Here is a 26,420-nt window from a genome sequence, read left to right as displayed (position 1 = left end):
GGCAGAGCAAACCTTGGCTACATGTGAGAAGGAGCAGAGAAGGTGGGTTGGGGGCAAACCCAGGATCAGGGTTTGGGAAGCTCCTCAAATACAGAGACCACCTTTTGCTTTTCTTTGTGTCCCTGGTGCTTAGCACAGTGCCTAGCATACAGTAGGTGCTTAATAAATGCTTATTGGCTGATGAAAAGAATTCGAGACAAAAGATTTAAAGGTACAGGACAGTGTAAAGGTGAACCAATTGACTTTGGATCTGGTCAATACTGTGAAGGGAGGAAGGGGAGGCAAAGAAGGGGTGACCAGTGGTCGGGGAAGGTGGAGGAACTGGTGTTAATGCTGAGGAATAGGTTTAGGAGTAAGGTAGTGGGAGGGATGCAAGGAGGGGAAGCCATGAGCCCAACTGCCTCACTTTACACTAGAAGAAGCCAGGGTGTAGAAAGCTATGGATGATGGTAAGATGAAGGGGGAGGGCATGCCCCTCCCTGTGGCTGGCTGGGCTGGGAAGCCAGGAGGGTGTTGGAGGGGATATCACCAAGTCTAGGGCAGGGGTACAGAAGCATGGCAGGCAGATTCTGAAGAGCCCTTTAGAAAGGAAAGGAGATGACTGCCTGCCTCAGCATTGGGAGCAGGTGATGTACCTGGATGGGACGCATCCTTGTTTCCTAGCTGTACGACTCAGGAGAGTTACCCTGTCTGCTGGGCTCAGACTGCCAGTGTTTTGGGTTTTTTTTGGGGGGGGGGGTTGAGGGAGGAAGGTAGGGCAATTGGGGTTAAGTGACTTGCCCAAGGTCACACAGGTAGTAAGTGTGTCAAGTGTCTGAGGCTGGATTTGAACTCAGGTCCTCCTGACTCCAGGGCTGGTGTTCTACTCACTCTGCCACCTAGCTGCCCCAAGACTGCCAGTGTTAAAAGGATGAGAAAAATAAGATAGCCTTAATAATAAAAACGTACATATATATACACATATATGTTAACCTGCACAGGTGTTGAAGGCCTGCCCATCTCAGGACATACCTGCTAGGGAGAGGCAGTGGAGGCCCAGACCCTGCCTCGGATGGGAATACAAAGACAAAAAGGAAACTAGGTCCTGCCCTCAGAGCTCACACTCACAGCATGCCAACAGATAAATATATCCAGGACCGTTTAAGGAGGAGGAAGGGAGCACTGACGGCCTGGGTTCAAATCCTACAGCAGATGCTTGCTGAATTCCTGTGACCTCAGTTTCCTCATCTGCAGAATGTCTCCTAGGGCTCTTTTGTGGGGCCCAATGAGACAGTGCATCTGAAAGAGTCTGCAAGCCTTGAAGGGCTGCAGAATGTTGGGGTCAGGAAAGGAGATGACCCCACGTGAGCTAAGTCTGGAAGGAAGCCGGGGATTGGAAGGGACAGAGCATCCCAGGCAAAGACATACAGAGATGGAAAACAAAAGGCCATAGTCAGCGAATGGCAAAAGGCCAGTGTCACTGAAAAGGAAAAATACATGAGCAGGGAACAAGGGGAAATGAGCCTGGAAAGGCAGGCTGGGGCCAGCTCCTGGGGAGCAATAGGGAGCCACAGAAGCTTCTTGAACGAGGGAGTGAAGATGGTTTTGGCAGCTGGGCATAGGATGAACTGGAGAGGAGAGAAAGTGGAGGCAGAGAAACCAAGGAGGAGGCTGTTGTGACACCGTGATCACGTGGGGCCTGAAGTAGAGCCCGATCTCTGGAGGCCCACTGGGTGATCCCTGGCAGGGCAGGTCCCTGAATCACTCTGACCCTCAGTTTCTCTCTCTGTGAGATGGAGACAGTATTGCCTGTTGGACCCCTTACAAGGTTGTCCTGAGGCTCACAGGTGAACACATTTCAGGTGCTGGACAAAGACTGCTCTCCTCTCTAAGGAGCCTGTCACAAAGGGGACGCTGTGCCCACAGCTGCTGCCTTCCTGACCCGGAGGGGACCCTGGACTTCTTCTCAGGGCAGGGTAGGCTCAGATAGGCCTGACAGGGAGAGTAGCCTGTGTGCATCTCACCTCCAGGGACAAGCCCAGCTCAGGGCTCCAAGGCTCTTGGGCACCAGAGGACTGGCCACTGGGGATGCCCAGCTGACTGTGCCCCAGGGGTTGGCAGGAGCCCTGCAGAGACCCCTGGGAGCAGGCTGTGTAGCAGGGAATTGGCTGCTTAGGTTCCTGAGAGAAACTGCCTATTACAGATGCTTCCATGAGCTAGGATACTGGGAAATGTTCACAGTCAAAACCCTCTGGGTCTCAGTTTCCTCACATGTAAACTGGGGATAGTAACAGCTGGGCTATAATCAGGACCAATGAGACCACAGTTGTCTGAGCATCAGAATGATCTCGTAGGTACTTAGTAAGTGCCTGCTCTGAGCTACGGGCGCACAGTAGGTGCTTCATACAGGTTGGCTAAAGCAGTTACACCGCACTCTACACCTCCTGTGATCCCCAGAACAGCCAGGGTGGGGGATGGGATGGAGGCCTTTCACATGAGGATATTATCATCATCATTACATCAATACATCCTCATTATCCATCATCCTCATCATCACAGATGAGGAAACTGAGGCCCAGAGAAGGCCAGCAACTATCCCAGGGTCACAGCAAGAGTAAGTGTGTGAGTCAGGATTTGAACTCAGGGCTTCCCGACTCTAAGCCCAGCACTGTGACCAGTGTGCCACCATCTGCCCAGTGAATGGCCTCCTTCCCTTGGAGGCTTAGCTCCAGGGCCACTGGCCACTGCTCCCCCTCTCCAATGACTTGGTATTTACTTATCTGTTTACAAGCAAAGGCAGTGAGTTCTTTTTTCCCATCCTTGTATCCCCAGTCCCTAGCACAGAGCCAGGCACACAGTAGGTGCTTAATAAATGGTGGCTTGCCCTCCTCAGCCTGGCAGCTGGCTGAGGGCAGGCCCCTCAGACCAAATGAACAAAGTCAGAGATATGAAAAGGAGGATTTTTCTCACAGTAGCACGTTTGAGTAATCAATCCCTGAGGGTCACAGTCTAGCTGGTCCTCCCTCCTGCTGTCTGGAAGGGATAGTCCATGTGTTTCTGGGGGCCCTGCTGGGGCAGGAGCTCCGAAGTGGCCTTGCCCTGCCAGGGGCTAGAGGAGGCCCAGGTACTCAGCTAGGAAGATGGCAAAGATGCGACTAAGGTTGTGCACTGTGGGCGGATGCAGGTTGGCCTCAGTGTCAGCTGGGGTGTGCCAGACGGCAGGGAAGGGCGTGGGGATAAGGTGAAGAACGGGCACGCCTGGAGAGGGAGAGAGAAAGCAGAGGGCTGTGAGCTGAGCTGCCCAAGCATGGCCCCAGGCATCATCAGGCCGGGCCCTTTGCCACAGAAGACGGAACCCAGGCCGGGCTGGGGATCCGGGGACAGGTACCTACCTCTCCGCAGGAAGGGCATGTGGTCATCATCCACGGGCCCATAGGGCGGTCCTGGCTGGAAATACATCACCTCCCGAGGATGGGATGCCAGAAGCCCCAGCCGGTGAAGCCGCTTCTCTGCAGCGGCAGAGAGGAGGAGAGGGTCAGAGGGAGGCCCTGCTCAGGGTGGGGCTGCTCCCCTCCTCCCCTGGCCCCCATTACCTATCGAGCTAAGCCGCTGGAACCAGGGGGCTGTACGGGGGAAGTGACTCTTAATGATGGGGTCAGGGGCTCCCAGCAGGTCCAGGAGGACAAACATTTCCTGGCAGAGGGGAGAGGGAGGGTGGGGTGGGGAGAGAGAGAGAGAGAGACAGAGAGAGAGAGACAGAGAGAGAGAGAGAGAGAGAGAGAGAGAGGAAGAAGCATCAACTCCCCTGGCCCGCCGATGACCAGACTGGTCAGGAAGGGCCTCGATCCTCCACTGCGTCTGTTCACAAAGACAGAGCCTCTGATTTTTTTGTGCAGTCCCGTGGTCTTCCTGGCCCATGCGGCCGTGCAGAACAAAGGGAGACGCCTGCCTCGCTGCTGCACCCTCCAGCCCTGGGCCTCAAAGGGAGCTGGCAGGAGGGCTGGGGCCCACGATTGTGGGTCTCTGCCACAGATGCCCCCTATACTGATGGGTCAGCTCAGGCCAGGCTCCTGCATGACAGCAGAATGGCAGCCGGGGGAAGGGAAGCTGAGCCTCAGGTCTCCCTAGGTTGAATGGGGCCGCCACCTCCGTGCTAAGAGGCCTGGATCCAGCAGCTGAGCTCCCCCTAATGCTGGGTATGCCTCTGGCCTTGGGAGCAGAAGGCTTCTCATGGAGTCCTCTCCCAGTGCAGCTAGGTGGCCCCATGGACAGAGTGCTGAGCCAGGAGTCAAGAAGGCTGAGTTCAAATCTAGCTTCAGACACATAGTAGCTGGTGACCCGGCTAAGACACTTAAATCTCAGGTTGCCTCAGTTTCCTCAGTTGTAAAACAGGGATAATAATGGTACCCACCTCCCAGGGCTGTTGTGAGGATCACATGAGATCATATTTGTAAAGCACTTAGCATGGTGCCTGGCACATAGTAGGTGCTTAATAAATGCTTATTTCCATCCCCTGCCCACCCACCCTCAGGAAAAGGAATCAGGTGTCCCTGACCTCCCCCAGCCTTGAAGTTTCCCCATATTTCTCCTGGACAGGATCCCAAAGGAAGGGAAGTGAAGCACTTGGCTGATAAGGTGGGGGGCAAGAGGGGGCACCCTGGAGGAAGAAGGTAGATGCTGAAAGATGGCCTGAGGCCAGGAGAAGATGGAAGGAGGAGGACTGGGGATGGGGATCCCCCACTCACACTCCAGGCACTCACAATTGCCTTAATCTCTGAGATGCCAAAGCCATGGGGTGTCTGCTCCATGCGCTGGGCCAAGTGCCGGGCCCCATAAAGAGAGTCTTCTGGCCCCCACTCCTTCAAGGCTTCCTCCCCATCCAGGAAAAGGAGCTGAAGGGTCACAGGAGCCCCCTGTGAAGACAGATTGAAAAGTCATCAGGAACCCCTTCCTCTCCACCTCCCCCCAAACCCAACTTTAGTAGAGAACATTCTCTGTTCGTTCCGGAAAATCCTCCAGGGTTATTCCTTGCTCCCTCCCCCCATAATGATTCCTTGTTCTCACTACCTGGTCCTTAGAACGGCCGAGCTGAGGGTCAAGGGCACGGACGAGCTCAAGAAGCAGGGCACAGGGCACAGCAGAGTCTGTGGCACCCAGGAAAGGGGGTGCACCTGGAGGGAAGAGCTTGGAGTCCAAGTGGCAGGCCAGGGTCAAGCGACGGGGGGCTTCTGGGGACAGTGTGGCCACCACGTTGGCGAAGGCCACAGGCCCCAGTGGAGTTGGGGATGAGAAGGCGTCCACCTCTACCTGCCAGCCAGCACCTAGAGCCCGGAGCTCATCCTCCAAGAACTGTGGGTACATGACAGGGGCTTGGAGGTCCAGGAAGCCTGGGTCCTGGCAATGAGTCTGGGGGAGGGCCTAGTGAGCGAGATGCCTGGGTCCTGGCTATGAGTCAGGGCTGGGGGGCGGGGTGGGGGCTAGTTGGCCAGATGTCTGGGTCCTGCCATGAGTCTGAAGGGGGTGCCTAGTGGGCCAGGAATCTGGAAGGGCCTACTGGTCCAGATGCCTGGGTCCTGGCTAGATATCTAGATAGAGAGCTAGGAAGTTCTAGACACCTGCATCCTGTGTACAGGTAGGGAGTAGGGAGGAATGGGGGAAGGGCAGTGAGGACACTTAGTTTCTCCAATAGATCAGGGGAGGGGGGTAAGCTCAGCAGTCCAGGATGCCTAGTGCCCATCTCTGGGTCTGGGAAGGAACTAGGGCATTTAAGATTCCCAGCCCCACCCTATTCCTTCCCTCCCAGGCCTCTCTCTTCCTTACCTGTCGGACCTTCAAGTTCCCAGGACTGCCCGGTGTCCTTTCAACCAGTAGGGGCTGAAGGTACTTGCCCCAGAGGCGTTGGGGGTCCAGTTGTTCTAACAGTGCCCGAAGGTGGGCTTCAGGGAGGCTTCGGGGCAGCCGGGATTGTGACTGGGAAGAGAACAGCCAGGACTGGGGGACAGCCCCTCGGTTCCCTCCCCATCCCCGCCCTCTATTCTGCCTCCCCGAGGCCGTCCTCTGCCCACACTAAGTGGCCCCCACAGTCTGAAGCATCACAGACCCTTGGAACATTAGGAGGCACAGAATGCTGGGGCCCTAGAACTTTGGGGGTCACAGGATGTTTGAATCAGGAAATATTTGAACATAACACTAGAAATATGGAATTTCTTTAAAGAAATTAAATATAGAGAGAAAGGACCTATAGTACAAAAACTCATAGCAGTCCTTTCATTGCAGCAAAGAACTGAAAATTAAAGGGGTGTGCATCAGCTTGGGGATGGCTGACCAAATGGCCTGTGGACGTAACGGTATATTATGGAGTTATAAGAATGTCAAAGGATGGTTACAGAGAAACCTAAGAAGATTTGTATGAACTGATGCAGAGCCAAGTGAGCAGGGCCAGGAGGTGGATTTAAGCAATGGCTACCACATTATAATGGAGAACCACTGTGAAGGACTTAAGAACTCTGGTGAAATCAACCAATGACTAATCCTGACTCTGGATCCCAACACTCCCAGTGTGTGAATTTCTTTTCCTGGCTGGATGCCTTTGAACTGGCCTTTCCCCATGTCTGGATTGCTCCCTTCAAATCTCCCTGCCTCCAGGCTTCCTTTAAAACTCAACTCAAATTCCATTTTTTTTGCAGGGGGGAAGGCAGGGCAATTGGTGTTAAGTGACTTGCCCAAGGTCACACAGCTAGTAAATGTGTCAAGTGTCTGAGGCTGGATTTGAACTCAGGTCCTCCTGACTCCAGGGCAGGTGCTGTACTCACTGCACCACCTAGCTACCCCTCAAATCCTACTTTCTGCAGGAGGCCTTTCTGGGTCTTGTCCGTACACAGTTGTTGGCATGTGGTCTCCTGCAATTAAAATATGAGCTACTTGAAGACAGAGACCCTTTGCCTTTCTTATGAAGACCCTGACACATAGTAAAGGTGTTGACTAGCTGATGATATTTGGTTAAAAGGAAGGGTATTTTGGGGTGAGAGGTAGGAGAGATGGAGGTCAGTAATACTGATGCCAAAACCTAGAAACTGAGGGTAAGTCCTTGGTGATGGGGGAATGGCTAAACCAATTACGCCATGTAAGTGTAAGAGAAATGGCAAAGAGGAAGTTTCAGAGAAACCTGGCAAAACCTGTATGAACTGATGCAAAGTGATGCAAGCCCAAATAGGAAAACAATTGCTACAAGCTCGGCAACACTAGAAAAGACAACTTTGAAAGATTTGGGAACTGTGATCACTGGAATGATAAAGTGATTCCGCAGGGCTGAAGATGAAGCAGCTAGCCACCTCTTTATGGAGGAGAGATGCACTCAAAATGCAGAATGGGACATAGATTTTTCAACAGAGCCAATGAGGGAATGAGCTTCATTTGATTTTGTTGCTATGGTTTAGTTTTTTCTCTTTCTCCCTTGCTCTTTTTTTTCCTTTTGTCCTCCATGCCTCCCTCCTTCCCTTCCTTTCCTCCCTCTAATTTAATGGCAGGGGAAAGTGGAAGGGAGAGAAAAACAATTAATAACTAATGCATAGTCAATTATTTTTGATTAATTATATAATTAATGGTTAATTAGAAGAGAAAGGGAAAGAATGTGAGCTGTGAAAGGACCTGAGATGCCACCTAGTCCACTATCCAGGAAGAAATGAGCAAGGAAGTAAGGAATATCACTGAGAATGGGAAGGAAAGGAGCAGGAATAAGGAACAAATCTGAGACCCTTTGGGGGAGGGGAGGTATAGCTGAATGGTCTGAAGAGTAAATAGCTGCTTGGCTACCCAGAAATGATGTCGCCAAACTCATCCAGTAAGGGTGGCAGTAGATACAAGGTGCCCTTAGGGGAGAAGGCGCCAGCAGCTGGGGGTATCAGGAGTGAGGGGAGGCAGGGATTCTGTGAGGTGAAGAAGAGGAGCAAGGACTTTCTAGACAAAGGGACAGCCAGCACACAGGTAGGACTGTCACGTGTGAGCGACAGGGAGAAAGCCCCTTTGGCTGGATCTCAGAAACCACAAAAGGAGTAATATATAATAAGGCTGGAAAGGGAGGCCAGGGCCAAGTGGCAAAGGGCTTTAAATGCCACAGGAGGTTATATTTGATCCTACACACCCATGATTTGGGAAACTTCCTTTAGCAGCTGAATGGAAGATGGATTAGAGAGGAGGCACGGAGCCCAGTAAGAATGTTATTGCAGTAAGATAGGTGAGAGGTGAGGAGGCCCTGGACCAAGGTGGAGGCTGGTGTGACTGGAAAGAAAAGGACATATGGAAGAGGTGTTGTGGAGACAAACAAGATTTGGCAACTAAGGTCGTTAATGGTTTGAGGGAGAATCAGAAGCTAAGGATGACAGGAAGTTTGCAAATCTGAGTGAATGGAAGGATGGTGGTGACCTTGACAACAGAAGGGAAATTCAGAAGGCTGTTGTTGCTGTTTGTTCTTTGTTCTAAGAGGACTATGATGTCAGGGAGGTGATGCCATGACATGCAAGCGAATTGGATTGAAGTGAGGCAGGGCTGGGCAAAGTCACCAGCCTCGCTTTCTCCTCCAGAGCCATCTGGGTCTAGTGGCCAGATATGGATCAGGATGACTGGAGATGGCCCTCTCAGAAGAAAATGGGTCTTAGAGAAAAGATAATGAATTCCATTTTAGATGCACCGAGTTTGAGATGCCTATGGGACATCCAGCTCCAAGTGTTGGTGATACAGGACTAGAGTCCAAGAGAGAGACAAGGCTGGGTATGTGTCTGGGACTCATTGAATAGAGGTGATGACTGTACCCTTACCATGAGATCAGAAAGTGAGAGTATGGAGAGGAAAGAGGACCCAACATTTAGCGGGTGAGAAATGGATGAAAACCCAACAAAGGAGACAGAGGAGGAGCCAGACAGGTCGAGGAACCAGGAGAAAACAGTGTTGTAAATATCCAGAAAGGACAGCTCCTCAAGAAGAAAGTGGTCAGCAGGGCCAGCGCCTACGGAGAGATCCAGAATAACGAAGACCAAGAAAAGACAATTAGATGTGGCAACGAAGAGACAGGTGGTAACTTCGGAGAGAGATGCTGGAGTCTAATGAGGGGGTTGGGCACAGTCATGGCAGGTTTAGAAGAGAGACAGTGGAAGTGCTGAGCATGGACCACTTTTTCAGGGAGCAAATAAATGGTGGTAAATAACAGGAAGAATCAGATCTGTTGAAGGTTCTTTGAGGATGGAGAAGACTTGTGTAAAGATTTGCAGGTAGCCAGGAAGGAACAAGTAAATATGGAGAGAATGAACGACAGCGAGGGAATGTCAGTGCGGGGAGGGGAGGAAATCTGCTGGAGAAGGTGGGAGGGGATGGGAAGATGGTCACCTCTTCATCAGAGCTCTTCTCACCTCCAGGCTCAGATGCCATTCAAGGCCCTCATCACCTCTCCTCTCCTCAGGTCTCTCCCCACGCCTGTCTACCCTACACCTTACCACTGCTGCCAAGGCACTTTCCTAAAGCATAGATCTGACCACATGACCTCCCTGCACATCCCCTCCAGTGGCTGGCTTCCTCCTGCTTTAACCCCCTTGGTTAGCCTTCAAAGCCTTCACTACCTGGCCCCAGACCATCCTTATTATATATATATAATATATAATTTATATATATATAAATTTATTTTTTATTTTTAGCTTACAACACTCAGTTCCACCAGTTTTCGAGTTGCAAGTTTTCTCTCCCTGTCTCTCCTCCCTCCTTTCCCCCAAGACAGCATGTAATCTGATATAGGTTCTACATATACCTTCACATTGAACTTACTTACATAGTAGTCCAGTTGTAAAGAAAAATTATAACACAATGAAATGAATCATGAGAAAGAAGAAATGAAACCAAAAAAGAAGGAAAAAAAATAAGAGAGCAAATAGTCTGCCTCAATCCCAGCCCATCTTTCCAACCTCACCAGACATTACCTCCTTTTTGCAGTTTGTAATCCAGACAAGCTGGCCTTCTCATACATGAAGCCTTTCATCTCCCACCTCCACATCTTTGTGTTTTGGCCATGCTTGGAATGCATGCCCTCCTTACTCTGCCCCATAGAAGCCCCCTCTACATTTTAGACACAGTTCAATTAGGTAGCCACTATATAATAAACATAAAGTTTGGAACTACAACTACGTACAAGTTAGGGCGTAAGCTCCTTGCCAGCAGCAATCATTCCATTCTTTGTGGTTTTATCCCTAGGCCCTAGTAGTTTCCCATGAATGGTCTCCCTTGGATTAATATGTGTGTGGGATCAGTCTCCTGTGGCCTAGGAGGCCAGTGTTCCCTGATTTTACCCATGGGTTGTGTCCAGGTTTCAGTGGGGGGGGGGGGAGGGACAGGGCAATATCTTGTGGATAGATGTGTGTGTGTGTATGTGGGTATGTCGGAGTGGTGGGAGTGCCAGTCTCTCCCAGATAAGGGTGTTTGTGTGTAGGGGGATGTGTCTTTCCTAGACAGGTGGGGAAGGGTGGTCAGTCTCTGCTGGATAGGTCTGTGTTGAGGGTATCAGACTCATCCTATACTGGTGGATGGGTGGGAGGGGGTCAATCTGTTATAGATGAGTATTGGAGTGACGTTAGTCTCCAGTGAATTAGTGGGAGTATGATCTCTGGCAGATTAGGTGGGGAGGCTGTGGCGGGGGTGGGGGGGGGAGGCTGTGTATGTGTGTGTGTCAGTCTTCCATGGATCAATGAGGGGAGGTGTCTGTCTCCTATGGATCCCTGGGAGGTGTCGTTCTCTGGTGGATTACTGGGGGGGGGGGGGGGTGTCAGTCTCCCATGGGTCAATGGCGGGAGGGTGGGGTCAGTCTCCGGCGGGTCAGAGGGTGGGGGTAATCAGTCCCTGGCTCTCACATGGTCTCCCGCCCAGCTCCCGGCTCCCTCTCACCTGTCGCTGGGGGCCGCCGCCGCTGCTCCTCCTCCGGGCAGTGTCTGCTCCTCCTGCTCCTCCTCCCTTTTTCTCCCCTCCTCCCCCTTCCCCCGGCGCCCAGGCCACGTAGAGCCCGGTGCCCAAGGCCAATGCCAGCAGCAGCAGCGGCAGCGGCGGCCAGAGCAGCCGGCGCCGGAGCAGGGGCCCGGCCTGGGGCGCCTGGGGCGGCTCCGGCGGACCGCGCTCCCCGCTCCGCCGCCGGGCTCGCCCCTTGCCGCCCCCGGAGCCCCCTCCACTGCCTTTCCGCATGGTCCAGTACCAGCCGAGCAGCCTCGGCTGCCTGGGAAGCAGAGGTGTGCCCGCCACGCCACGCCCCTCCGGAAATAACTCGGCCAATGAACTTTGTCTGAGTAGCGATCATGACCAATGGGAGGCCCCGACCCAGGCACACGGGGGGGGGGGGCACGCCTCCTCCCGCCTCCTTCGGCGGCAGCAGGAGGATTGGCTCCTCGGAAGCCACGCCCACTAAAATCGTCAAGGGACTCCGGCACTTGCTACCCCCCATCCTACCTGTGGACGATTAGACACTCCCCCAATGGGTATGATTCTAATTGGCTCTACAAAGGACACGCCTCCCGAATTTGCCGACTTCTGATTGGAGAAGACGAAGCGCGCTCCCCTTTAACTAGAGATGGTCGGGCCCAAGTCTGCGCTGGTCAAAGCCTAGGACAAGCTCATTAGCTCTCGTGGGAGTCTCAGTGTTCCAGTCCTCGAAGCGCCTTGTCCACGTGGGCCAACCAGCTCCAGAGGTCCTGGAAGCCTGGGCTGTAGCCACTTGGAAGCAACGTCGGAGAGCATCTGTTCCAGCAAGTCTCCTCGGCTGCACCCCAAGGGAGACCGTCCTGCCGCAGCTTGGAACCCCGCAATGTAGGGGATGCCCCACGTTCCCAAGCGGCTTACGACATCTGGGGTAGGGCTAAACCCAGGGAAGCCTGACCTGGCCTCACGCTGCCTCCAAGCTCTGCCCTCTGGGGCCAAATAATTATAAAGTGCTTGAAGGTTTGCAAATATGTGCTTTACAAATATGACCTCATTTGATCCTCACAACAACTCTAGAAGGCAAGTGCTATTCTCATTTTACAGGCTAGGAAACGTAGGGGGACAGAGGTTAAGTGACTTACCCAGGGTCACACAGCTAGTAAGTGGCAGAGGATAGATTTGAACTCAGGTCTTCATTCCAGGTCAATTACTCTATCCACTATGGGACCACCTGTTTGCATGTGTTTGTGAAAACATAAAAGCATTGTTACTGTGGAAAGATCACCAGACTTGAAGACGGATGACCTGGATTGAAATCACGCCTCTGTCTCGTACTACACGTACGACTATAGGCAAGCCACTTCAATTCTCTGGGCCTTGGTCTCCGCTTCTATAAAAATAAGGGTTTGTCCAGCTCTAAATCGATGGACCTAAGGTGCATTATTTAGTCTCTCTCTTACACAGGAGGTGTAAGCTCCTGGAAGGTAGAGGCTTGCGTTTTATGTCTTTGGATCTCCAGTGTCCACCAAAATCAGATACTTGAAGACCACATTTAAGTGACCTGGGAGGCTGAAATATCCCCCCTTCCTTCACCTTATGACCCTTGATTGTCCTGCACCATCCTGTTCTCTTGGTGGCTATTTTAGGATCCTGGGTCTGAAGCTGGAAAGGACCTCGGGGGCCATCTAGTTCAACTCCTTCATTTTATAGGGGAAACAGGTCCAGAGAACTTAACTGTCTTACCTAGGGTTGTCACCAAAGCAGAAAATATCAGAAACAAGATTTGAATTCTGGTCCTCTGACTTTATAGCCTGTACTCTTTCCTCTGCCCTTCCTAAAATGTGGTTTCTGTAGCAGCCTGACTGGTAAACTGTAGTTTAACCATATTAAAAAAATAAACCAGATTTGTGATTTCACTGGTATGGGGAATTCTCATGAGATAAGAACTCCCTCCACCAATGCAGTGGTATCTGCTCTGCAACTAGAATTCCATAGAGTATCTGGGATCACTAGGAGGCTCTATCTCTTAGTCTGAGGTAGCAATAGGAACTCTGGGCTTTTCTGGCTGCCACATCACACCATTGATACCAATTCATCTATGTGTGTTTGTGTGTGTATACATACAAATATATATATATATATGTTACTTCCTTTAAACTGGCCTTCTTAAAGCCCCTCACACACTTTCTCACCTTTGCATACATTGGCTCCCAGCATCTCTTCTCACCTTTGAATTCACAATTTCCTACAGCTCAGTTCAAATGCCACTTCCTACATGAGAACTTTCTTTCCTGATCTCCCATCCCCAGTTCCTTCTGCATCCCCCACTTCTCTGAAGTTCCCTTATATTTATTTTGTTTTGGGTTTTGAGGCAGCTGGGTAGCATTTAGATAGCAGGCTGAACCAGTGCGCAGTAAAACTGGAGCATGAATCCTGCCTCTGAGGGCAGCCGTGGAATCCTGACAAGTCCTTCAACTTCCTTGGCTTCAGCTTCATCATTGGAACAAAGCAGGTACCAGTAGCACCTACCTCTCAGGGTTTTGGTGAGGATTAAATGAGGTATTTGTAGACTACTCTGCACACCTTAAACCACTACATGGATGTTGGCTATTATATATAACATTTATAACTGACAGCTCTTATTTTTTTTAATTTATAACATTTTGGATTTCACTTTAGGTATACACAGTCTCCCCTATAGCATATAAGCTCCTGGAAGGTAGAGGCTTGCGTTTTATGTCTTTGGATCTCCAGTGTCCACCAAAATGCCAGGCAGACAGTAAATGCTGTTTGGTTCACTGACCTGTATGGGGAATGCAGGCCAATAAAAACCTCAGGTCTGTTACAGAAACTGGCCTAGAAAATCTAGCCACAGCACTGACATCACACAGTCATCAAGGTGAGGGCAGTTACTCAGTCTTATCCACAGGGTACAGGATTTGGAACCTTCTTTGAACCTAAAATCAGTTGTTTGAGCTTGGGACCTTAGTTTAGAGCTTAGAGCTCTAAGCTGTGAGCTTAGAGATCATTCCACCCAGATCAGTTGTTATTATTCAGGCATGTCCCACTCTTCCTGACCCCATTTGAGGTTTTCTTGGCAAAGATACTGGAGTGGTTCGCCATTTCCTTCTCCAGCTCATTTTACAGATGAGGAAACTAAGGCAAACAGGGTGAAGTGACTTGCCCAGGGTCACACAGCTAGGAAGTATCTGAGGCCAGATTTGAACTACCGATTCCAAGCCCTGTGCTCTATGCACTGGCGCCACCTAGCTGCCCCCTTGACTTCTTTAAATAACTCAATCCTGTCTTTAACACTTGTTAGCCATGGGACCATCAACAAGTGACTTAATTGGAACCTCAGTTTCTTTTTTTTTTTTTTTAAACAGCTCAGTGTATTGTTGTGAGGGTCAGGTGAGATCATGCAAAGTGCCATCTAACCTTTAAATGCTATATAAATGTCCGTCATTATCCAAAGCTCCTGACTTTTGTGTGCAGGCTTCCTGGATTCCCCTAGTTGGCAATGACCTTCCCCTGAGGAGTGCCAGCACAGGACGGTGCCAACAGTCAGAGGACTTTCCTTCCAGCTCCAGCCCTGCCCCTTACCATCTCTATGACCTTGGGCAAGTCAAAGGATGGTAGAATTTGAAACAAAAAGGTACCTCCAAAGTCATCTTGTCCGATCCCCTCATTTTAGAAACAAGAAAACTTGGGCATAGAAGGAATCAGTGCTCTCCCCCATGGGCACATATGGGAGAGGCTGGATTCAAACCCAGGTCCTCCAAATTTCAGTCCACTCTACTCTGCCATGATGCCAATGCTGCTTCTCAGGCCTGAGCCTTGAGATCCTCATCTGTAAAGTGAAGGATGCTGGACCAGAAGCTTGCTTGATCTGCTGATTGCACACAGCCCTCGGTTTTGTTCAGTTTATTTTAGTCATGTCCACCTCTCTGTGAACCTACTTGGGGTTTTCTTAGCAGAGATACAGGAGTGGTTTGCAGTTTTCTCCTCCAGCTCATTTTACAGATGAGGAAACTGAGGCAAACTGGGCAAATCACTTCATCCAGGGTCACACAACTAGTGTCTGAGGTCAAATTTGAACTCAGGAAGGTGGGTCTTCCTGACTCCAGGCCCAGAACTGTCCATTGTGCCACCTGGCTGCCCTCTGTTTGAACCTTTGTAAAGCACCTCTGATGTATTACAGTTTCAGTATCTTATCCCTCTGGGCTAGCCTGTGAGTGCCAGGGCAGACATGCTGTATTATCCTCACTGTATATCCTCCAGGGCCCAGCACATGCTCAGTACAAATCTAAATGAACTACAGAAGGTCCCCTGCTGCACGGTATATGCTTGGTAACGCAGGGGTCATTGCAGAAGGGAAAGAAAGCCTTAGGTTTGCCACCAGAGGACCTGGCTTTAAATCCTGGCTCTTCTAATTACAGACTCTGTACGACCTGAAACAAGGTTCTTGTCCTCTCTGAGCCCCTGCTGTCTGTCAGTGTCTCTCTCAGTGCATAGCACAGCATTAACTGTCAGACTCTGTCCCTGTGTTGGGGAGGGTACATCTGAAGACTGTGAGATTTTCAAAGTCTTCGATAATAAAAGCTTTACAGAAAGAACATGCTGTTTGAAGTAGCTGATTTATAGCTCTAAATTCTAAGACCCTACCTGTTAAAGTGCAGATTATTGTCGTTAGTCTTCCTGACCCAGACTGAGCCTCTGGACACCTCCCCCTTCCCACTCTCTGAACACAGACCAGCCCAGGCCCAGGCATATAAATAGTTGCTTTATAGAAAGGACCGATTCCCAAACCGGCCAGACTGCCACACATGAGAAGCATTCAGAACCACAAAGATGTAAAAACAAACAAACAAAAAAAAAAACCACCACGAAACAAATAAACAAAAAAAATTAGACTGTCCCAGATTGGATTCCCAGCTTCCCCAAGAAACCCAGGAGTCTGCCTTTTTTCTGGGAGCCAAGTGGAAGCAAGCCCAGCCTGGCTAAGAGAGGCCCAGAGCCCCCCAGAGTTTGCTCTGAGTTGAAGTGGGAAACCCAGAAATTCCAACCCAGGTTCCCACCATTCTCAGAAAGGATTCACAGCTTTGGGATTGGGGGTTGCTTTAAATTGTGGGGTGAGGAGTAAATGGATTCAAATTTTTCAAAAAGAAATGTTTTCCTTTGTCCCTACCCCAAGAAGAGGCAGGGGAAAGATTATGGATGAGACAGATTTGGGAGAAGATGCTGTTAATGTTTCTTCCAGAGACTGGAGAGAAACATTAAGGGGGGGTGGGGAGAGAGAAGGAACTAAAGGTCTGGATTGCCTAGGAGAGTGAACATGAGGGTCCGTGAAGGTAACAAGCAATCTAGGCGAGGGGGGACAGGAGAATCGAGATCAAAAGGCCTGGAGAAATGACGGTGAGGATTGGAGATGGGACAGATGGGGATGCTGGGGTATAGACAAGGCCTGTCTACTCTCTGCTGGTAGGGCCCTTGCGGGGAGAGAATGAAAGGGGACAGGTCCCCGGGCTCACACCCCAGCATCATCCCCATCTGCTGAGGCCAGATCAGAGAAGGAGAGGGTAGAGGGGGCTGAGATGAAGACAACACACTATTCTGAGATGCCCTTCTCCAGCCCCAGGCCCAAAAACACCTTAGGGAGAGGAGAAAGTCTGTATGTTTATGGAGGTGGGGCTTAAGTGACAAAGAGCCAATCAAAGGGGGGGTGTCTCAGGTAGGCTCTTCAATTCCCTGTTTGATTGGCTACCAATCGGTTTGTTTTATTCCCAGGAAGGGCAAGCCGAGAAGCAAAGTGGGGAGGGGCTGGGAGGGGGGGGGTGGGCACTCCCTCCCCCTCCCCCCCCTTCACCTGGCATCCTCACGGCCAGGCCGTGAGCCCGCCAGCGTGTGGCACGGAAGCACCCAGTTGTTATCGTGCAGGCCCAGCCTGCAGCCCGGCGTGTCCTTGTCCGGCCGGCGGCAGCACATCCAGTAGGAGCGGCCATAGGGCAGGTCGTGGTGGTAGGGCTTGGGGTGCCAGCGGCACAGCGACACGTCCCCCTTCTCGTAGCACTTGCGGCACTGCTTGCACGGGTCGTCGCGGTACAGCGGGTGGCGGCTCCAGCGGGAGTCTGTGGCCTGGACACCGAAGGTCTCGATGACGCATTTGAAGTAGTGGCAGGTGCACTTGAGGGCAGCCAGGGCGCGGGTGGGCAGGTAGCCGAATATCTTCACCAGGACGTGGTCAGGCAGCAGCAGCATGTACTGGCGAGGCTCCAGCAGGCGCTGGATCTTGAAGCGGATCTCCAAGAAGTCATGGGAGACGTGGTGGTAGAGACGGCACAGGGAAGCATCAGAGGCAGCACTGGCTGCCTCAGGCTCGCTGCCCTCGGGAGTGGGGGCAGCTGGGGCTTCGGGGGTGGTGGGAGCCTCGGGAGAAGGCTCCCCTCTGGCTGGCAGCAGGAAGAGCTGCCCTGGGGGCGGCGGCTCCTCAGGGCTGACCGTCAGGCAAACCGTCTCCTCTTTCACAGTCTTTGCACCGTCCTTACCAAAGAAGACGCACTCGTCCACCACGCCAGTAACGACCACGTCCACGTGAAAGCCGGCAGCGCCTGCTCCCCCGCACTCTCGGTTCCCCGCTGGGGGCGGGGGCGGGGCTGGCGGCTTATCCCCAGTAGCTCTTTCGGGAGGCCCCTCGGGGCGGGTGGCTCCTGCGGCCTCCCCATCGCCAGCCTCGTCTGCCCGGGCAAGCAGGAAGTCCACGTTGCTGGGCAGGGCGTCCCGGGACGGGCTAATGAGCTGGTACAAGTCACAGGTGATCTTGTCCTGGGCCCGGCTGCTGGGGCCCGGCCCTCCGGCGTAGGTGCACCCCGGCCGGTTGCTGCAGCCGGCCCCTGGCTGGCCGCCTTCGGGGGAGCGGGGCTCACGCCCGCTGGAGATTCGAAAGGCAATGCGCACCTCGCCAGACCCTCCACTGCGTCCCGTGTCCCCCGCACGCACCTCCTCCTTGCGCGGCCCATCTCGCCGGGCCTCAAAGTGGGCCACGGCCTCGGCCACGCGGCTGCAGTCGCTGCCGGGCCGCCGCTCCCCACCGGAACCCTGGGCCGCCTGCTCGGCGGCTGACACAAACACAACAGGGGTCGGGGCCCCCGAGCGGGGGTAGCTCTGAAGGGCCAGGGCAGCCCTCTGCTCCACCAGGGCCACCATCTCGGCCACAGAGAGCAGGTCCACGTCCTCGGGGGCACCGGCAGCAGTCTCGGCAGGAGCAGGCAGCTGCTGGTCCTCTTCTCCCCCGACATCAGGTGGCTTCCCAGGGCTGGGGCGGGGCTTGGTGGAGTCAAGGCAGCGGCGCCTCCGCTTGGCCTTGGAACTGTCACTGCCCCAGTGCCCCTTGACCTTCCCGGCACTGGCCCGGCTGGCACCACCACCGCACTGGTGGGCCACAAAAAAAGCCACCTTCTCCTTGGTGTTGCCTGGCTTGATGACATACCAGGTATCCAGCAGGACCCGGCCCTCCTCACCTGGGGCTGTGGAAAGCAGAGGAGCTGCGGGGGCTGCTGGAGCAGGAGGCGTGTTCTCTGATCGGGCAAGCCCATCGCCAGAGCCGATGCTGCTACCACTCCCAGGCTCCGGACAGGCAGGGGGAGGTGGGGGCTTGCGGGCTGAGGGGGCGGCTGAGCGGGGCTGATTCTGAGAATAGGTACCAAAGGGCCTCGGGCACCAAAGCTGCACTGGAGAGAGGCTGCTGGGGTCCATGGCTGTTGGGCCAGAAGAGGGTCACCACATGCTGAAGACCTGGCAGGTGGAGATGAAGGCGCCCAGAGCCACCTGTGAAAGGGAAGGCAGAAACAGGGATCTACTAGCAACTGGGGAAAGGACCTGTCTTTTTTTTTATTATTAATAAACTGACTCAGTTTCCAAGTTGGAAGAACTCATCATATAGAACTCCAGAGCCACATAGAACCTCAGAATACAGAACCCCTGAGCTCAGATGCACAAGTAGCATCACTGTGTAAGAGAAATTGTGTGACATTTGGGGGAGGGGTTGGAATCTGGTCTTTACTCCTCCCCTTCTTTTGGGTCTGTTTCACCTTTATTAATGGGTCTAGGACATCGATGCTTGAGGCTCACTCAGTGGTTCTTGCTACAGGATTTCTAAGGGCTGTGTGGGGAGGCCAGACACCATAGCAATTTGGGGAGAACTGACCAAATGATCATGCCCCATAAAGATGAGCTGAAGGAACTGGAAATGTTTAAGCTGGAGAAAAGAAGGTTTGGGGGGGTGGGGAGGAATGTCTTCAGAACCAAACTTCCAGGTTAAGCTAGAATCAATGGATGTGTATTGCAAAGACGAAGCTTTAGGCCAGATGGAAGGAAAAACTTTGAGAGCTTTCCCAAAGTGTGAAGAATGGTCTGAGAAGGGACAAGATGCTTTCCCTCTCCATGGAGATCATCAGAAATCTGCTGGGCACTTTGGGGGAGATGCTAGAGAGGGAATTAGGGTAATAATTTTTCCTAGAGGATCATTAGTGACGGGGTATGGGTCCAAGTAGGCCCATTTGTCTAAAGGACCCTGGAAAACCCCACCTTGAAATCTCCGTAGATTTCCCCACTTGATTTGGTGTTCTCATAGGGCCATAAGCCTTATGTTACCGCTATGCCTAAATCTCTGTCACCTTGAGATTTCCTGCGGCTACTTCCCACCCTTGATCCTATCAAAATCCCATCGTCTAGTCACCCCAGGAAGCTGGTCATTCCCATCAAGACCTTCGCAAGATTCAACCTCTAGTCACTCCAAGTTACTGACCACTCCCAACAAAACCACCCCTGTATTCTTCCTTCAGTCTTTCTGTACAGAAGATCCAGCTTGTTCCATGAAAGTGCTCAGATTCTATCTAGCCTGCTTACAGAGGCTCGAAGTTCAATCTGGCCCGCTGGCACTGGTGATACAAATGCTCAGGCTCCTTAACAGCCTACCCGTTATGGCGAAGCTTGAATAAACTTTGTTTTTCTTTGGCTGTAAGAAGGTTTGGGTGGAATTCATTCGGGCACAACCCAGGTGTCGGTATTTTGGGGTCCCCAGCACCCCTAAACCCCTTCACCTCAACAATTAGAACACACCAGGCTCCCAGGATCAGAGATTTGGAGCTGGAAGGTGCCCTGGGGCACATATTCCTTGCCACCCACTCTTTTAAAGAGAGAAAAACTGGCTCCAGAGAGGAAGCGCCTACTTTGGCCAAGTCACTAAGCAAATGGACCCTTAGGGCTCTCCCGATTCCAGGCCCCTTCCACTCCACTACGGACCCTTTGTCTCCTCAGCTCCCTTGGCTGCTCCCATCCCACGCCCCCTCTTCTACAGTCCAGTCTGGCTGACTGGGCCCAGCATGTTCTTCAAACAACCGGGCAAGAATTTCCCACTGCCCACAGCTATGGATGCCAGGGCCCACTGGCTACAAGGAACGGGAAGGAGGGAAGGAGAGGGCATACCTGTCAGGGCTCTTGGAGCTAGAAAGGAGGGATCCAATAAGATAATGGGGTGCAACCTCATTTTACATTGGAAGAAACTGAGACCCCAAGAAGGAGGGGAAGGGCCCAAGGTCTCAGAGAGAATCAGGGACTTCAGAGCTGTGGTTAATGCCAAGGTAAGCTGCCTGAGCCCTGATCTTCCACATAGGCTCTTGTCCCCCACTGGGGCCTGGGGCCCGCTTCTTTCTCCCGGTCGTCTTTACTCGGAGCGCCCCACATCAAGCCCCCTCCACTTTCCCCGACCTCCCCACCCCCAAATAAATCCACCCCATGGTCCTTTCACCCAGACTCTTCCCCAGTTGTAGACAGACACATTTGGTACTGGCAGAGCCCTGGGAGGTCGTTCTAGACCAATCCTTTATTTTAGAGATAAGCAAACTGAGGCCCAGAGAGGCAATGACACGCCCAGGGTCACACAGCTGGACAGCGGCGAGGCACAGGGCTTGTGACTCTGAATGCAGACCCCTCCCCCCTGCCCCCAGCAGGCCTCCTGGCCCGCATCCCCTCCCTACTCCGGTACCGGTCAGAGGGAAGCCCAGAGTGCGGGAAGTCAGAACGCATGCGCCAGGAGTGCTGGTGGAAGCAAGCCACGCCCCCTCCTCATTCTCCAGGAGCCCTGGCTCTCGCCCAGCCTTCCAGTGAAGCAAAGGAGGGGGAAGGAGGGAAGGGTGGAAAGTCGAGCTGTCCCGGGAGCCCGCACCACCACACACCCCATCCCACCACCCCCGCCCCTTTGTTGACAGACTCGCGCATGACGGCGCGGCCCAATGAGAGGCCGCTGTTCGGGGCCATGCCCATATATGGATGGACATCGGCGAAGGGGCGGGTCTGGGAGGTGTGGGGCTGTGGGGGACATGGGGGAGGGGAAGGTGTGCACGAGCTGGCCAGGGAGCGTCCGGCAGTTCCTCAACCCGCACTGTCCCGTACGGAGGGAGGGGGATGGACTCCTGTCCTCCGCGAGTCCTCCTTATCGAGGCTCCCTGAACTCCCCACCCCCGCCCCCCGCCATGTACAGGGCGGGATTTAAAGCGCCAGGCCCCCACTGAAATAGACACGCAAAAGGCCAAGAGAAGTGGGTGGAAACCCGGCTGGGAGAGTTAGAGGGGGAAGAGAAGCCTGGCGCTGACCTCAGCCCCCCAGAAAGTCGGGGGCCCCTCTTCCCCTGGAGCTCTTAAAGCTCATACAGACCCACCAACTATTCAAGCAGTCTCTCACCCTCTGGGAGGAGAAACGTGGGCCAGTGGGGGGGGGGGGTGGCCCCCGGCTCTCCGGGCAGCTCTGGAGCGCAAGGGCCGTGCTAGAGGTCCCCGGGCCTAGGCATAGCTCTCTGCCTCCACCGCACACGGCCTGGGGAGAGTCTGGGGGGCCTGAATTCAAATGTCGCCTCTGGCACAATAGCTGTGTCACTTAATCTCCACTCTAAAATCGGGTCACAATGCCAGAACTCAGGCCACCGAGTGTGCGGTGAACCTTAGGGTGCTATACAAATGTCAGCTGTGATCTCCCCCGCCCCCCACCCCCAGGACCTGGGAGGAGAGTGGGCTTCAGTTTGGGAAAGCCACTCCTACCTGCCTTAGCTGCTGCTGATTTCCTGTTCCTTAGAGTCCCAAGTCCGAGCTAGGATCATATTGACTCAAAAACCCTGGAGCCTGTAATACCTGACTTTGAGTCCCACCCACTGGCAATGTGCTCCAGATAGGCCACTCAACCTCGGAACCTCAGTTTCCTCATCTGTAAAAAGGGCATAATAATATCGGCCACTTCAGAGAGTGATGGTGAGTCTCAAGTGTATCTGTAAAACACTTTGGAAAGCTCAAAGTGCTACATAAATGTGAACTGTTTGTTATTTACATTTTTAAATGAAATTTTATTGATAAGCTGTTGTTATCATTACTGTCTTCCATAGTCCACAGGATAAAGGTCAAAATCTATTCAGTGCCATAATCATTTAGGTGCTTACTATGTGCCAGGTAGGTGAACAGCCTATCTTTAAGTTTGGCATTCAAGGCTTCCACAATCAAGGTCCAACTCCTCTCTCCAGCCTCAGGCTCATTCCCCAGCCCCTATCACAACCTTAAGGGCCTCCAGGGCAAGTGGTCCGTCCTTCAGGAAGCACTTCCAGCCCTCTCCCCCAGAGCTGCTGGGCACCATCAGTAACAAATCCCCACTCACTGTCTGCTTTATAGAGCCTTAGAATGAGGTCCTGAGGTTAGGGACTAATTCTCATTCACGTCTCTTCTTAACTTCTGAGGGGATTTAGAGTCAGAGAAGCTTAGAATTTGAAGGTACTGACAATCTAGAACATTCAGACTGTGTAGCTCAACTATAAGGCCTCCATTGTACAGATGAAAAAACTGAGGTCCAGAGGCAATGGGACTGTGCCAGGGTCAAACAAAGGGATTTGTCTAAGGCCATCTATGCACCCCTCCACACACATACACACAGCAGATGCCAGAACACAAAGCTGGGAGGAGTGGGGAGGTCTGCCTCCCGCTTCAGGGCTCTTCACTACATCTTATGCTCAGGCACCCCTTTGCTACACTGAGGACACAGAGACCCTATATCCTTGGTCCCCAGATCTCATCTTGATGGGGCTCCTTAGGGACATGAAAGATGAGAGGCTGACACCCAGATAAAAGGCCCAGCTCTGATTGCAGAAATAAAGGACCTGGGTCAGGCCCGGCTGTCTCTTACTACCAGTCCTTTATCTAGGAATAAAATTCCCTTTGCCCAGCCCCAATGTTGTGCCCTTCCCCTTTTGGGGGTATTGGTCTCCCCAACTGTAAAATGAAGAGGTTGACCATCACTAAGGTGCTTCCCAGTTCTGACATCCTATGTACTAAGATCCCTCCCATGTCTGACATTCCATGTTCTAAAGTCTCGCTCAGCTCTAATATTCCAGGTTCTAAAATCCTTTCCTGTTCTGTTTTCTGTTCCAAGGTCTCTTTCCACTCTGACATTCTGTTCTGTGGCCTCTCCCAGCCTTCACATTCTGGTCCTCCTAGCCCTGACATTCCCTGTTCTAAGTCCCCTCCCACCTCTGACATTCCCTATTCTAAGGGTCTTCCCAAGTCTGACATTCCCTGTTCTAAGGGCCCTCGCAACCCTGACATTCCCTATTCTAAGGGGCCTCCCAGCTCTGGCATTCCCTATTCTAAGGGTCTTCCCAACTCTGACATTCCCTGTTCTAAGGCCTTCCCAGCCCTGACTTTCCATGTTCTAAGGTCAATCCAGGCTCTGATCTGTGCTGAGGACGCTCCCAGTCGGACATCCTGTGTTCTAAGCTCCATTCCAGCTCCCCAGTGCCCTGTTTTAAGGGCCCTTCCAGCTAGGACACCCTTACATCCATGGGCCCTCTAGGCTCTCTGGCTCTCCGTGGCTCCCTGAACTCCCTGGGACCCTCGGGACCCAGCCAGGGTGAATAATCGCAAGGGTCAGGCTGGTCCCAGACCAAGGATGGGGAGCTGCTGGTCCATGGGACCTGAAGTGGCGGAGGTTTCTGAGCATCCAATGATCTTTGGAGCCGGCAAGGGGATCTGACTTCGTACAGACACAACTGCCCCTTCCTCTTACAGATGGGGAAACTGAGGCCAAAGAAGCCCGCCTCTCCTAGTACTGGCAGGGAAACTGAGGCCGGGGAGGGGCCAGCAAGGGAGGGTGGTGGAAGGACGGGAGGAGGAGGCGGGTCCCCCCCACCCCCATCCCCAGGGTCAGGACCCCTGGGCTGGGGTGGGGCAGGAGCGAGGCCCCTTCCTCCCACCTGTCTCCCCTCCCCCCAGGTGCCCCGCCCCCCCAGCCCGGTCTCCGCGCGGGGACGCGCCCAGCGCCTGCCCATGGGTCGCCCCTGCCCGCCCCTCTCCGTCCCCCTCTTCGGCCTTACCCGCTCCGGGCGCCCGCAGGTCGCTCTGCACCAAGGGCTCCCCCCACTCACTCACTCCACTCACTCCACTCACTCGCCCTCCTGCCTCCACTTCCGGGTTCCCGGAGCGGGGCATGCCGGGAGTTGTAGTTCGGCACGGGGTTGGAGGGGACGGGAAGGGCGGAGGGAAGGGAGGGACTCCATTTCCCAGAAGGCCACTCTGTCGGGAAGGTCGGAGATGCGGGGCCGCGGTCTTCTATGGGAATTGTAGTCCCCAGACTGCCATTTTGGCCAGGATCCTCCCTTGCTGGGACTTGGGCAGTGAACACCACTGTGGGAAAAAGGACCAACGCCATTCCCTCTGGCCTTTCAGACCCAAGGACAGAGCCACTAAATATACACCAGGCACTATCCTAGGTGCTGAAGATAAAAAGGTAAAAATAAAGCAGGACCTGTCTTCAAGGAACTTACATTTCTATTGATAGATAGCTGCTGAAACCCTATCCAGTTCTGTTGTTGTGTTTGTCCTTCATTTTGGAAGAGGACCCTGACACCAGGGAAATGATGACATGACTTGCAGCTGAGTTTGATTTAAGTGAGGGAGAGCTGTGCAAGGTCACCAGCCTCTTTCTCCTCCAGAGCCGTCTGGGTCCAGTGCCCAAACATTCATCAGGCTGACTGGAGATGGCCCAGGATGCATCGGGAGACCCTGGCCCTTTTAGGCTAAGTTCCTTTCAAGTTTTCATTTTGAGTGAAGTAACTCCCATTCAGTGAATAGGCCTCTTTAAGAAGTGAGTCAAGGGATGGCCCCTAATCCAGGTCTCCTGGACTTCCATGACCACACCTTGCTGTGTTACAAATACTCTGAAATCTTAATGACCCAGCCTTTCTTGCTTTTCCCTTGCACATGACATTCCATCTCCCTGACTCTGTCCATCATAATAAAAATGCTCTCCCTCCTCATCTGTGTTCCAGTTAAAATCCCATCTTCTACAGAAGCCTTTTCCAATCCCTTGTAAATGCATTAGTGCTTTTCTTCTGAGATCACATTGAATTTTTCCTGTTATATAGAGTTGTCTTCATTCTTAGATTGTAAGCTCCTCTAGGGCAGGAATTGATTTTTACCTTTCTTTGTATCTCCAATATTTAGCACAATGCCTGGCACAAAGTAGGTGCTTACTTGTTGATTTGACTTTGAGTTCTTTTCACCACATCCACTCACTCTGCCTCTTTAGAATTCTTTTAAATCTCTCTCTCTCTCTCTCTCTCTCTCTCTCTCTCTCTCTGTCTCTCTCTCTCTCTCTTTCTCTGATTTTTAGGACTGCAAGGAAGCCGAGATAAAGATCATTGTGTCTAGAACCAAAATGATGAAACCAAAACCAAGAGGGGAAGGGATATGTCCAATTTTGAGAACAAAGTCCTCATTTTCCAAATGTAGAAAATGATGTTGGGGTTTGTAGAAGAAAAGCCATGGAAGAAAGAGAACCATATTTGGGGTAAGGACCTGGGTGTTTGCATTTCAGGTCTGCTATTTACCATCTGGTATGAACTTGGGTAAATTACTTGCCATCCCAACTCAAGCTTCCCTACCTGCAAAATGAATGGTGTTAGATTGTCATCTCTAAGGTCTCTTCCAGTTCTATATCCTATGGAATATAGAAAGGGAACTTGCCACCTTGAGTATATTAGGGTCCTATATTAGCTAGAGTCCCAGAGGACTCATGTTCTGGTCCTGACCCCCCTGTCCTTGACTGCTCTGGGAAGGAGAGGGTCAGACAGACCAAACCACCACCACCTTGTCCATCATCTCTCCTCAGACCCTCAAGGAGGGAGCCCAGAACTCTGAACCCAAGAACCTCGGGAATAGTCATGCTTCCAGCCCAGGGTTAAATGGTTCAACATCAGAAACTGATATAATTGTACTAGTTGTAAGGATCTTAGAGAAGAAGTCATGGCATCTGTTTTGATGCTGCTCCTTAAGGACTATGGGAACTTTCCACCTGACTTGCAGCTGAGACCTTCCACGTGTAGTGTCTCTCCCCATAGAATGTGAGCTCTTTGAAAACACGCACTCTTTTTTCTATTTGTATCCCGAGTGATTTGCACATTTAAGGTCACT

At 52.5% G+C, this 26,420-nt stretch overlaps 2 protein-coding genes across 2 annotated transcripts; both read right to left on the bottom strand.

Annotated features, from left to right (window-relative positions):
• Positions 1-2,925: 2,925 nt before the first annotated feature.
• On the bottom strand, positions 2,926-11,190 carry QPCTL (glutaminyl-peptide cyclotransferase like). Its single transcript, XM_036742467.1, has 7 exons — positions 10,900-11,190; positions 5,800-5,949; positions 5,047-5,328; positions 4,740-4,892; positions 3,573-3,672; positions 3,372-3,488; positions 2,926-3,237 (listed from the first exon to the last, which is right to left on the bottom strand). The coding sequence occupies exons 1-7, from the start codon at positions 11,188-11,190 to the stop codon at positions 3,089-3,091; spliced, it is 1,242 nt and encodes a 413-aa protein (XP_036598362.1). The 3' UTR covers positions 2,926-3,088.
• Positions 11,191-15,683: 4,493 nt separating this feature from the next.
• On the bottom strand, positions 15,684-24,414 carry FBXO46 (F-box protein 46). The gene is made up of 2 exons (XM_036745875.1): positions 24,323-24,414; positions 15,684-18,744 (listed from the first exon to the last, which is right to left on the bottom strand). Exon 2 carries the CDS (start codon positions 18,670-18,672, stop codon positions 16,783-16,785), a length of 1,890 nt encoding a protein of 629 aa, XP_036601770.1. The 5' UTR covers positions 18,673-18,744; positions 24,323-24,414; the 3' UTR covers positions 15,684-16,782.
• Positions 24,415-26,420: the final 2,006 nt, after the last annotated feature.

This window comes from Trichosurus vulpecula, chromosome 2 (genome assembly GCF_011100635.1).
Source record: "Trichosurus vulpecula isolate mTriVul1 chromosome 2, mTriVul1.pri, whole genome shotgun sequence".
Lineage (NCBI taxonomy): Eukaryota > Metazoa > Chordata > Mammalia > Diprotodontia > Phalangeridae > Trichosurus > Trichosurus vulpecula.
Note: the sequence above shows the minus strand (reverse complement) of the source record. Positions and strands in the feature narration are given on the sequence as shown.

Bases quoted from the DNA above. Each gene is read 5' to 3' on its own strand.
- QPCTL (XM_036742467.1), bottom strand. From the start codon at position 11,190: ATGCGGAAAGGCAGTGGAGGGGGCTCCGGGGGCGGCAAGGGGCGAGCC. The intron at 5,329-5,799 runs GTAAGGAAGAGA...ATGTACCCACAG, and splicing joins GGAACTTGAAGGTCCGACAG to TTCTTGGAGGATGAGCTCCG. The intron at 3,238-3,371 runs GTAGGTACCTGT...CTCCCTCTCCAG, and splicing joins CATGCCCTTCCTGCGGAGAG to GCGTGCCCGTTCTTCACCTT.
- FBXO46 (XM_036745875.1), bottom strand. From the start codon at position 18,672: ATGGACCCCAGCAGCCTCTCTCCAGTGCAGCTTTGGTGCCCGAGGCCC.